This window comes from Oreochromis aureus, linkage group 11, assembly GCF_013358895.1.
Source record: "Oreochromis aureus strain Israel breed Guangdong linkage group 11, ZZ_aureus, whole genome shotgun sequence".
In the NCBI taxonomy this organism is placed as follows: domain Eukaryota; kingdom Metazoa; phylum Chordata; class Actinopteri; order Cichliformes; family Cichlidae; genus Oreochromis; species Oreochromis aureus.
In genome coordinates this window covers 21,400,418-21,413,189 of record NC_052952.1, presented here as the reverse complement: position 1 = coordinate 21,413,189, position 12,772 = coordinate 21,400,418, and the positions used below count along the sequence as shown (strand labels likewise).

The 12,772-nt window shown below is 42.3% G+C and overlaps 2 protein-coding genes across 2 annotated transcripts; both read right to left on the bottom strand.

The window, feature by feature from the left end:
- Positions 1-75: 75 nt before the first annotated feature.
- LOC116320943 (cytochrome P450 11B, mitochondrial) lies at positions 76-7,552 on the bottom strand. The gene is made up of 9 exons (XM_031740682.2): positions 7,211-7,552; positions 6,964-7,119; positions 4,539-4,753; positions 3,159-3,362; positions 2,885-3,066; positions 2,616-2,782; positions 1,534-1,612; positions 1,224-1,430; positions 76-357 (listed from the first exon to the last, which is right to left on the bottom strand). The coding sequence occupies exons 1-9, from the start codon at positions 7,501-7,503 to the stop codon at positions 247-249; spliced, it is 1,614 nt and encodes a 537-aa protein (XP_031596542.2). The 5' UTR covers positions 7,504-7,552; the 3' UTR covers positions 76-246.
- A 321-nt stretch (positions 7,553-7,873) lies between these two features.
- Positions 7,874-11,504, bottom strand: LOC120442661 (complexin-4-like). The gene is made up of 4 exons (XM_039619578.1): positions 11,388-11,504; positions 10,771-11,141; positions 9,967-10,054; positions 7,874-8,768 (listed from the first exon to the last, which is right to left on the bottom strand). The coding sequence occupies exons 2-4, from the start codon at positions 11,004-11,006 to the stop codon at positions 8,544-8,546; spliced, it is 549 nt and encodes a 182-aa protein (XP_039475512.1). The 5' UTR covers positions 11,007-11,141; positions 11,388-11,504; the 3' UTR covers positions 7,874-8,543.
- Between the last annotated feature and the right edge of the window lie 1,268 nt (positions 11,505-12,772).

Here is a 12,772-nt window from a genome sequence, read left to right as displayed (position 1 = left end):
TTACTGCCACCTGATGGATATATGTTAATGCTGCACCTGTGGGCTGCCTTTCTCACGACGAAAACAATAACAACAGTGGATAAAATTCATCTTTATTTATCTTCATTCCAATGCAAAGTGTGTAAGGACACTTAAAAATATCTTTATTGGGAATAATCGGAAATAAATTATTAAAGCGCGCTAACCCTACGTGATTAAACTTGTCAAATGGTACCAGCATGAGTCTCCTCTGAGCATGTGTGTGTGTCAGAGCTTGCTGAAAGTGATCCTCGGCGGAGTCTCGGGCTGGAGGATGAAGGTGACTGTGGTGTTGAGGTCCTCTGAGGACGGCACGCTGAGATGGAAGCTCAGCAGGATCTAGATATGCAGAGAGGGAGGAGGCAGGAGAGGGGAGGGGTGAGGAAGGGGGGGTGGAAGCATCAAGAAAAAGAGGAAGAGAGAGCAGAGACGTTTACAGGGATTAAAATCATGCTACAGTGAGGGGCGGAATAGAAACAGGTGCATCTGCTCAAAATGCTGCATACTTAGATTTTTTTTCGTTTCTCTTCTGGTAAACTATAATTTAGTGAAACAGACTTTACTTCGCATTTATTTGAGAGCTTTGCATGAACATATTCCCTCTAAAGTTTTAAGATTTGAAAACAGTGTTAAACTTTACAATTTGTTTGTGTTTGTTTCCTCCATTAATCACCCCGTTTCCATGAAAAATGAACCAACACTGCAGAAGGTTTCTTATTATTAAAAGGGAGTTTTTCTTTCCCACTGTTGCAAAGTGTTTGCCCATAGTGATCTTTGATTGTTGGAGTTTTCTCTGTTTTACTGTAGGGCCTTTACCTTACAATATAAAGCACCTTGAGTCGGCTGTTCTTATGGTTTGGAACTATATAAATGCAACTGAATTGAATTGAACTTGTTTATAACTAATGTTTATAACTATTAATTTAACTATTATCTTCACCGTAACCAGTAATGTAAAGTGGTGCTTATAGGGATCTGAATCATTAATTCACTGCAAAACAATGACTTATAAAGCACTTAGTGAACTAAAGTCTTCTTTTCTTTTAAATGCACAGCTTTTACTTCTTACCAGCCTTATAACTGAGCTCTCATGTTTCCACTTCTACCTGTCCTCTTGCATCATTGTCCTTTCACTTTCATCCGATCCCAAAACTTGTTTTCTTGCTTCCTTACTCTTCCCCTTTCCCTTTTTTGCTGTCACTCACATGCATGAGTAAAAGTTGCATCTCGTTCTCAGCAATCCTCCTCCCGACACACTGCCTCGCCCCGAAGCCAAATGCCAGGGAGCGAAACCCTGCGGCTTCCGCCCTTTGGCCCTCTTCTCTGCTCCACCGGCTGGGGTCAAAGTGCAGTGGATCTTCAAACACTTTTTCACTTCTCCCCATTGGGTAAATACAAGCCTGGACCAAAGTCTGAGGGAGGATTTACCACCAAACGCATGTTAGTCAGATGAATGTATATGAATGTCTATGTGAGTGCAACAGAAAGAATCAGAGTTACAGTCCGAACACTCACTCCAGCAGGTATGTGGTAGTTCTGGAGAACGATGTCTCTGACTGGATACCGCTGCACTGTAATTCCCACTGGGTACAACCTAAACCAAAAGCAATCCAGACATTGAAAACTTCAATGTCTGACATATTACCTTTGAATCCTCCATTAGTTGAGTTGTCAGACATAATCAAGATTGCTGGTAATCAATTCTCATTTAGGTGCCTGAGGGAAACATCTGCTGCTGAAAATCCTTTTGATAAACACAGTCACTCAGACAGCTGATGATTTTTTTTCATACATGAGTTGAAGGAAAAATTAGTTTCTTCTTGTCTATATATAAGATATGTCATACATTAATTACTGTACAATATTCCTGTGTGAAATTTCCGGTGACAACTTTTGATTATTATTTAGTAAAACCCTGTAACTAGCTAGGGTCAGGGTCAGGGTCATTACTGGTAGCATGAGGTGGATCTGGACCCTACAGAGGGTGCACAGGTAGTCCAACTCCTCCAGAATGGCACATCAGTACGTGAGACTGCCAGGAGGTCTTGTATATGCTTGTTTGTGCAAGGAGGAACAGGATGAGCACTCCCAGAGTTACAAAATGACTTCCAGCAGGTCACCGGTGTGACTGTTTCTGACTAAACAATCAGAAACCATCTTCATGAGGGTGGCCCAAGGGTCCGATGTCCTGCAGTGGGGCCTGTGCTGACTGCACAGAATACCAGAATTGACAGGCCAATCACTGATGCCCTGTGCTTTTTGCCATGAGAACATGTGCTCAGGGTGAACCTGAGAATCCATAGAGAACATTATACTGCCTGTAACACTGTTCAGCATTGACTGGTTTGGTGGTGGGTCAGTGATGCACTGGTCCAGATGCACTGGTTTTTGGCAAACATTCATTGGAAAAAAACATACAGGAAATATGTGAGCACTAGGACGTGTATTAAAGGTGCCCTCCACAGTGTGGGCACTGGAGACAGATGTAAGGACAGACTGCAGAGATGTGTATGTGCAGGTGCCGATCACATTTATTTCCCATGTGCAAACAAATGGATATAGGAGACCATGCGCAGTCAGATTCTTGACGTGTTTACCTGAGGACCTCTTTGATTGTGCCTTTAAGAAGTGGTGCCCCCTGCAGGGCTTTCTGAGGATCCCCACCAGCCTGTGCCCACGACGCCCTCACCTGCTGCCTAACGCTCTCCTGCACCTCAGGGTTGCGTCCCAGCTCAAACAGAGCAAACTGCAGGGGTACTGCTGTCTGAAGAGAGGATAGGATGAGACGTGACACAGAATTAGGAATAGAGACCCAGGCTAAGTTAGGCTATCACACATATCGGCACACGCACACCAACACACGCACCGTATCCACCCCTCCAGCCATCAGCTCAGTGATGTTGGCTTTGATGAGGTCCAAAGATAGCTGCCCTTTCTCCATGAGTTGTCCCAGAACTCCAGTGTAGTGGCCTCCAGCAGTCCCAGCCGGAGATGCTCTACCCTGGGAGGTTGACAAGCGCTGGTACCCCCTCTGGATCCTCGCCTCCGCTGGAAGACGAACAGTCAGGTTGTGGAAGTGACAGGACAAAGAAGCACGCTGATGCTGATTTGAGGCTCTTGCGATTATGGCCCTTTCCTACCATGACTGAAGATGTGGTCCCAAGCAGTGGCGTGCTGGGTCCACAGGGGAGCACCCATGCGCAACAGTAAGCGAGGGGGCAGGTAGAGGAGAGGAGGAGTGGTTGTTAGCATTCGCTCCACGGCCCAGATGAACTTCTGAGATTCCAGGGAGGGGGATGAGGAGAAGAGGCCAATACGCTCTCCATAGAGCACGTGGCAGCTAGCTAGAGAGGGAGGAAGGGAGGAAAAGAAAGAGGTATAGGCGGGTTAAGATGAGATAGATGACTGATGACCTAAAACATGAGCAAGCAAAGAACTTAAAAATAAGTAAACTATTAAACCTCATGGAGGATTACATGGACCTTTGTCCTGAATGTCTCTATGTGTCATCAATTTATTAATCTCTTCCAAATAACAGTTAAACAATTTCAAAAAGCCACTTTATTTTTTCTTATTTAATGTAAAAACAAACAAAAATAGACCCCTTCTCATATAGATCTCCCCACGGTGCACATGATGTTTCCCAATCAAACATGTTCAAGTTATATTAACACGACATCAGCGACTGGAGTAGAGTTTCTTACTCCGGCTTAGCACTTGGTTTCTTGTGCTGGGCTCCATTAGGAGCAGAGCAGCGTGACTCAAAGTCATCAGCTCTCCCCCCCCTTCCCACTCGCATACACACAGATGCAAACAAGTGTACAGCTACACTGAGTCATACAGGCTTTCACACTTGCGAACATGGCATACAGCAGATAGGCACATGAAAGGAGCAGACCTGCTGAAATAATGCTGGAGCTTTGATCATCCTTGTTGCCATTTCTATTTTTAAAGGTGCATGTTCTCTTTGACCTCCTACACCCAGAGTACACTAAGAGACGCCTGGGGATAGGATGAGGTTCGGTTCTCATGTAAGGTGTGAATATTTTCGAATTAAAGCACAGAGAGAGCAGCGGCACTGATCTATTTGCTTTTTCATCTTCTTCTTTTTTTGAAGATTTTAAAGAGGTGATGCTCCTGCGGATTGTGTAATTCCTCTGACGTCAGAAACTGGCGCAGCTTACATCAGCATTTGTGAGTCAATGCATAGACCTGATAGTTAGGCTGAATGAAAGCCTGTCAAAAGGGGGAAGCGACATGAGTCCGTGGCCTTCCATCCCTCGGGGCTTCAAGGTCGATCACTGTCGCATGAAAAACGAGACTTGACATTTATGGGATGTTTCTGTCAAACACCCATCATTTCACACCTCTCCACACTTTTCCAACATAGAAAAAAGAAAGTCTCCTTTTTGGCTTCATTGTAAATAAACAGGAATTAATGCATACTCATTTTACAAGCTGTAAAATGACACTTAGAGATGCACAAAGGTCTCATATCACGGGGGCTGATGACCTCTAACCTTCCAGTGCAAAACGAAAAAGGTCAGGACTGGGATCGATGGTAAGAACGCATTTTCCCTCCTCTCCTCTTCCCTCCTTTTCCATTCTTGTCTGCAGCATTCGACAGAAATCCTTCGCCACCTCATCAAGGAGAGGGAGAAAGCGTTTTACTGCTGCACTCATCATCACCTCCTTGTTCAGCTGCAGACGGTCAGCTCTCCACTCTTCCCCATTCCTGTGGAGAGAAAGGTGCACGCTAAGCATTAAAATGAGCTTATTTCATATCTGCTCAGTCACTGTGAAATAAAATAAGGGCATCGTGTTCAAGTCTGACTCCCTGTCAGTTTACGTTTATCATTGTCTAAACCTGAATTCAAAGAAAGCCCGATTGAGAGAAGTCTCTTCTTTTGGTGCTTGACCTCTTCCCAACTACACGTCTACCTTTACCCAAACTTTGCAATAGTTAGTATGCAACAAAGAAAGTTTTCATAGGACACGAGATAATCAGGTGCAAAAATAAGTACACCTTTATTGATTCCATAGGAATGAAGGGTGAGCTGATCTGGAGCAGTCAGGTGTGTTAACACAATGCCACAGTCTTCCCGGGACTGGATGTCCCTGCAAATTCACCCCAAGGTCAGATTATGCAATGTTCACAGAAAAAAACAAGAGCTACATCTCAGACTCCATGAGCCTCAGTTAGCATGTTAAATGTTAAAGATCATGACAGGACAATTATAAAAAGACTGAATAAGTCTGGGTTGTTTGGAAGGCTTGTCGAGATAAAGCGTCGTCTCTCTAAAAAGAACATGACAGCACAGCTTAGGTTTGCAAAGTTAAATCTGAACAACACAAGGTTTCTGGAATAATGTCCTTTTGGAGAGAGTAGAGCTGTTTCGGCAGAATGCACAGCACCACATTTGGAAAAAACCAACCACAGCAGATCAGCACAAACGCCGTCTGGCGGGGTGTTGGAGGCATGATCTTTGGGCTCGTTTTGCAGGCTTTCATATGCCCGCAAGCGTCAATGAACTGAATCGATTTTGTAAAGAAGATACGGACAAAATTCTCCACAACACTATGAGAGAGTGAGACAATCATGCAAACACCAACACAAAGCAAAAGTCACTACTTCAAGTTGTGGCTGCTAAAGGTCATGACAAACTAAGTTTTTCAGAGGACTGCTCAGAATCCAGTGAAAACGTTCTTTTCCTGAAGACAGCGGGGGATTATCATGTTCAACATGTACAAACACGTAGCTAAACAACTGGTCACCGACAGCAGCCATCTTTATATAGCTGAAATATATTAATCAGTTCATTTAAAGTGCATAGCATTTTCTTAAATGAAAGAAAATCCATAATTACAGCTCTTACATGTGCAGTTAAACCACAGCATGTTTCTGTGGTTGAGTGAAAGCAAATTAAAGTCAGTTAAAAGGGAGAACTGATGACTTTGAAAATTCTGATCTAAAAGAATAAAAAAACATAATTCACTGTTTGAATTATGAAAAAAAAAATCAATGCAGTGTGATTTTTCAGCCTAGTTTTTGTCTTTTTTTAAAGTTGCATGTAAGTTCCAGCTTTATGGGGGTGATACTAAATCTGAATCCCTACCTACAAACTTCCTACAGTCCTTACCACTTAGCCCTTTACAGCCATGAGTTTTTGCACCTCAGTTTAAAAAACACAAAACTATAATTTTCCGGGAATGAGTTCACGGTTCAGGATTTAAAGGCTTAAAAAATGTGTTTTACTTGAAAATATTGAATTAGAAAATGTCTGAATGCACTAATATCAGAACTTTTAAAAGGACCTTTATATCAGAACCAACAATCGTACAACACACACAGCATAAGGATGTCTAGAGACCTCTTGTCATGTATAATTTTAAACACTATATATAATCCCTATGGTGACCACAGCCTTTGCAGTGCGCTCCATTTAGTTGTTCTAATATTCCAATAAGAAATGAGAAAACTACAATTTTGCATTTTCTCCTAATAATTTGAATCTCATTGGAAAAGCTGTTCTTTTAGGGCTGAAATTTCGCTGCATTTTGTTGTAGTTGTTATCTATGTTTCACACCAGAGTGCTGTATCTTCACAGCGATGTTTTACCATCTCTCAGTGAAATGAATGAGCAGGAAGCAACTAAGAAACTAAATGATGAACAAAAACTTTCCACTCCTGATTAAATTACCCCCACCCGAAAGACACGATGATGGTACAAGTGATTACATTCATGTGCACACACCCACATGGAGTTGTTTCTATCGCTCGAGGCAACATTGAAATGATTTAGTCAAATTTTGACTCTTAAATTTTAATCAGTAGAATAATGGGATTTTACCCACGGAGGGGAGAGGAGTCTCCATCGTGTGACTGCTTGCACAGATGCATATCACCACTTCACGAGTAATTTAAAACACACATGTGGAACTGACTTGAGGAAGATGCCCTTGCTGTGGTTGCGTATCTCCCGGTGTGTCGCCCAGGGCTGCAGGGTCATCCGTCGGGGGTGCAGGCCCTCGGACTTAAAGAGCTCACTGACGTCAGATGGCAGCATGATGTTCACGCTGCTTAGGGTGCCCAGCTTTTCTCTATTCCAGTCACACAGAGAGACAGAGAAAGGATATGGTATAAGCACATGAACATGCTGAAGGACGTTTTAAGCTTTAAACTTCCCTCTACCTGTAGATGGGGCCGAGCATGTTGAAGGTCCTCTCCATGTGCTTGTGAAGCTGCTGGAAGCGATTTTCTCTCCAGAATTTCAACAGGTTGAGCCATCCATTCCTCCCTGTGTGAGGGATCTCCTTGAAGCTCCGCATCCCTTTCACTACTCCTTTCCCCCTTTCTAGCTTTCCATGCACCACAGTCCCTGCTGCAGTCACGCAAAGACCCTTTTGTGGTGCGACACCAAAAAACACATTTCTGGACCCACAAGAGCCCTTCGCTTTGATACCTGCAGTCACTCGTGTGGACATGTTGGCTCTGGTCTGAGTGAGCTGTGCCAGGCAGTCTCATCCAGAGTTGTGACACTTCTTGTTTGTTGTCGTTTCTGCAGGGCTCATTATTTCCCTCCCCCAACGCCAAACTTCACCCTTGAATGAGATTTATTGCTGACAGGAGTTTGATGATTTATAAATCTGAGCATCAGAGTTCAAGAGAAACACAACAGAGCCAGAATGTCAGGCTGATTACACAAAAAACAGACAACGGGTCAGCGTAGCTTTGAAATGTGTTTTATTACAAGTTCAATCACAGCAAATCAAACAGACTAAATGTCCACCTTCGTAAATGGTGGTTTTCTTCATACTGTATAAAATCCTTCAATTTATGCACCAAAATAAGCTCAACACAAACAAAGCACAAACTAGCAGATTTGGCTCATACACATCACATACAGTAGATGTGATGCAGAAAGGACTAAAGAAAAAATGACAAATTCTAACATAATCATACAAAATAAGAAAGTTTCATGTTGTTTTGTTGCCCTGAGGTTCCTCACTTGTGTATAGATCTCTTAGTTGGATCTATATCATTTAGACCAACAGCTCTGCGCACTAGCTTGGCTTCTATTATAAAAAACTAAACACGGTGTCTGAGTGAAACACCACCAGGACAGGATGTGCCCCGTTTTAACATCTACAACTATTGATTTTGTTATATAATCACAATATAATGCAACAGCTTATTAAAACAGTATAAAATCAACATTTTCAATGAGGAGAAAACTCTTAAAGGACTGTGTAAAATCCCATTTGTACTTTGTCATGTACTGACCAATAATTCAACACCTCATAATAACGTTTGAGTATATCTAATCGATACCTAAAATAAGCATTTTACACTGGCGTATTTGTTATTATTAAGTAAAACAGGTGACTTATTCACCTGTTACAAGTTATCAGAGCTATGTAAGAAGAAAACTGACTTCAGTTTAGATAAAAGCAGCAGTCATAAATTCCCATGCTGTTCTTTTTATTAAGAGAGTGTAATAATCATTGGTGTGACTACATATTGATCACATGATTTTACAAGATCCCCCATTTGCTGGTGCAGGAGTAGGCGTCCCGCTGCGTTTCCTCCCTGTGAGCACCGCTGTGCTGAAGCTGAGGCCTTGAAAGGCACTCAGCAGGTTGAAGCCATCGTCCTTGGTTTTGGTTTCAGGATGAATTATTGTCGATAGCTCGTGGGGGAGTGACACTTTGCCTCCGACTGACCTCAGGTGGTTTGTGTCCTTCGCGTTCTGAAGGATGATGGAAGAACAAATGGGTTACAGGGTTGAACATGCTGAAAAAATAAAAATGTATAAATAGCTCTACATCTCTTATTCTGCAGTAACATACAAGTTGGCACACATGGATAACGCCTGTACAGAGTAGGCCTACTATTGTATTGTTGGGGGTTGGCTATACCTCTACAAAGGCTGCAAACACATCTGAAGTGATAACAGTTTGAGTTTTAAGTTTTTTTTATGCAGTATAACCATAGTTGCATCAAGATGCGCTACATCTTGTTGTTGGAGAAGTGTTTGCAAAAGGAAAAACAGAAACTGCATTGAGATGGATTTATAAGTACTGAGCAAACGATATTAACATGATGTTTGATGATGAAATTTCATAATGCACAGTGGCTGCAGGGTTCAAATCCGCCAGCCAGCTGGGGCCCTGTGTGGAGTTTTCATGTTCTGTACATACATGGTTTCTCTGTGGATACTCCAGCTTCCAGGTGTTTGTGTTAGGTTAACAGGTGAGTCAGAACTGGTCGCAGGTGTGAATGTGGGCATGACAGAGAAATTGACAACCATTCAATCTCACGCTCATACCTACAGTCAATTTAGAATCAATTAACCTAATCCCGTGTATGTTTTTGAAGTGTGGGAGGATGTTAAAGTACCCAGAGAGAACCCACACAGACATGAGAACATGCAAACTCCACACAGAAGACCAGACTGGACTAGAAAGTCAGGATTTGAATCCTAGGCCTTCTGACTGCGATAACCACCACCCCACCGTGCTGCCCTTTTTTTCGTTTTTCTTTCATGATTTGTGTCCAATTTTTTCCCCTGAGGGTATTTATCAAGTAAATACTTAAAGTATATCTTCTCATTTTCTTTGACGCAGCAAGTTTCATTTTGAACTGGTAAGCATTTTTTGGTTGCTGAACCCTGAATCCTAAATTCAGAAGAATTACGCAGTACATCATTTGTGGTTATTTGACATTTTATCTAAATTAATTCAGTGAAGTTGAAAAAACGTTATATTTTGAAGAAAATTAAAACTGGTGTGCGTGAGTACTGAACAGAAGGATGCAGCGCTTTGTAAAGTTTCAATTAATCTCTGTTAAAGAAACAAAAAACCAAACAGTACCGTGTATGAGGGGGAAACTGTCCAATTTACACAAAACTAGAGGATAAATATTGTTATTTTCTTCCAAACACAGACCTCAGACAGCTGATATTTTCTCCTGAAATGAGCTCTCATCGCTGCTCTCTCTGCATTCTTCTGGGCCTTCGTGGCTTCCCGCAGCTTTCTATCAACACAGCAGACAAACATAAATACAGCTCAGATATCGCAGGCAGAAAATAAAAATCTCTCTGCACAGGTGACAACAATTAACTCCTTCGTTCGTCTCAGCTGCCTCCTGCAATGAGAGCACAGTGAGAAATTGACAAAATGAGGTGAACTGAGGGGATTTTGATTTCAGTTTGCAGATGAATTACATGTAACTCAGGCAAAACTTGATTTCATGTGTGTCTTTTTCCCATTTTCACCTGGAAATGATAAAACGCCTGTTCATAATATGCATCCAAGAAGCAACCCTGCCTGTCTTTTGTAATGGCACAAAATAATTATATTACTCAGGTCCTTGTGCAGCTTTGTGGTACTTGTGGTTTCCATTTCTGATGCCCCTCCCACTGTCTTGGAGGCAGTTTGTGGTTACACTACACAGCAATCAGCTGATATGGGCGGGCGGTCCGCTAATGATGCCTGATGAGGCACATCATGCCCCAGATGAACTACTCAGGGCCGCACTCTCTCTCGCACATAATGTGGCATCAGCATTGTTTGTTGTGCTTCGTCTGTTTATGTTTCATAATTTCTCTTTCATTGAAGAGAAATTCTTGTGTGGTAAGAGTGCTACTTGTAATATTTCATGTTTACAAAAGCCCCTTTTACTTAAAGTATGTGAATACTTCCTTCACCCCTGCATGACGATTTCCACATCACATACAGAGCATTACTTGCCTCTCCTTCTCCAGCTCTGTCTGGTACGAGCAAATGATAGACAGATCTTTGGGGTATGCAGCTCGGGGGGGAGACGTTTTGCCCAACTTGACGCATCCTCCTCGGCTCCCGCCGCATCTCCCCCTCTTGTTCCTACGTTTGGCACACAGCTTCTTCCCCTTCACCTCCGACACACAGCTGGTCAGCTTCCTGATGGGCATGCTCAGGGAATTTTTTAATCTCACCACAGACTCCATGATGTACCCCACACGCACCCTATTTCCTCGTCAGATGACAGGTGAATTTACAGTGGCTTTCGCCTTCCCTCATGTTGTGTTGCTCTGACATGAGAAAATCAGGACATGCAGTCTGACGGCTCGCAGCAATAACTCCTGCCAAGGACAAGGACGGCAGTCAGACAAGGCTCAGACACTCAGAAAGGTTAAACACACTGATGGAGAGTTTATCATCTAGATGAGGTTAAAGAGGGCAGTAAATCAGAAAAACGGAAACTATGTGATGACAAAACAGGAAAATGCCAAACTAACATGCTGAACAGGCTAATGTTCAGGGTCTATTACCAATGATTTACACACAAACTGGGTTTACCATGCTATTCCTGTCCACAGTTATCTTACCCATGCAGGTGGCCACAGTTGGCCTAAGGCTCACACCATAAAATCCAGATAAAGCACCCAGACAGATGGCCTTCACCACCAGCAGCCAATCCCTAAAGCTTTTAAAAAAGTGGGGAAAACACGAATAAAAAACAGTAGATTCTCCACGAGATGTTAAGCCTTCAACTTCCTGGCCTTCACAGGACAAAATCACTGTTTTCCATTGAGGTTTCACCCTCTCCTTCCCTCTTTCCCTCCTTCAGAATCGTTTTCACATTTCACTAAACCCAACTCTGCCACACAGATTACTACCTAAGGGACTTAATGAGGGGAATCTTGTTAGCCATGGCAGGGAACGCACCTGATGAGTCACGTGTCAGGGTTGAAGCTTTAGACGTGATGTTGAGTGACACACACATGCATTCACAGTAATGACATCAGCATTGTTCATATATTTATAGACTCATTTGTCCTCCTGCGTAGCTCCATTTAATCCATGTTGTTTTCATAGTTCAGAAAATGGGAGAATAAATGCAACAGTGACAGGTTTTTTTTTCTTACAAGAATCCTGTTAGTATTTAGTTCACTAAATATTTGTGGATTAAAGATGATCAAAGATGGGGAAAGAAGAAATGAAACTTGGATAGAAAGAGTCCGGCCTTAAAGAGAAGTATTTGAGTCAGTGGGAGATCAGAAACGTACTGACAGCTGACAACTGTGCAACTGTGCACACTGTCAGAAAGGAGGGGACAGAGTGGGGTCCCCCTCCGGTCTCCCTCAGTCTCTCCACCAAACAATCAGCGCTGAAGTTTGTTTAAAGGGAGAGCATAATTTCCTGCATCATAGACTTTTTAATCCACAAACAGTTTTAAAAGTTGCAGTGTAATACATTACTCCTAATTTCTTTTTCTTTTTTTTAATATATGCATTCAAAAAAGGATTTTTCACCCTCATTAAAAATTGAAGCAAGAATCTTGAATGAATGAATGTGATCGGTAAACCAAACTAGATTCCAGTAAATGTAACATTTTACCTTCTACTTATGTAACAAATTACATGGAAAATTTACATGCAATCAAATTACTTAAAGACAGCTTCCCAGCAGAAATAGTATTGTGAGTGAGGCAGAGGGCATGAGTGTAAAAAACAAAACCTAAAAAAACAACCTTCACCAGGTCATTTCTTTCCTCTCTGTTCAGTTTCACTTAGGATCACTACAGACAAAGAGGATTGTTTGTTATTAGGATTGTTACAGGTGTATTAGGCACTCCTGTAAAAACAACTCGTTAACATGAATATCTAAGCAGCCAGTCACGTGGCTGCACCTCTGTGCATTTAGGCACGTAGACACAGTCTTTTAATGGGAGATACAACACTGAAATACACACAGAGAAAAACAATAGTAA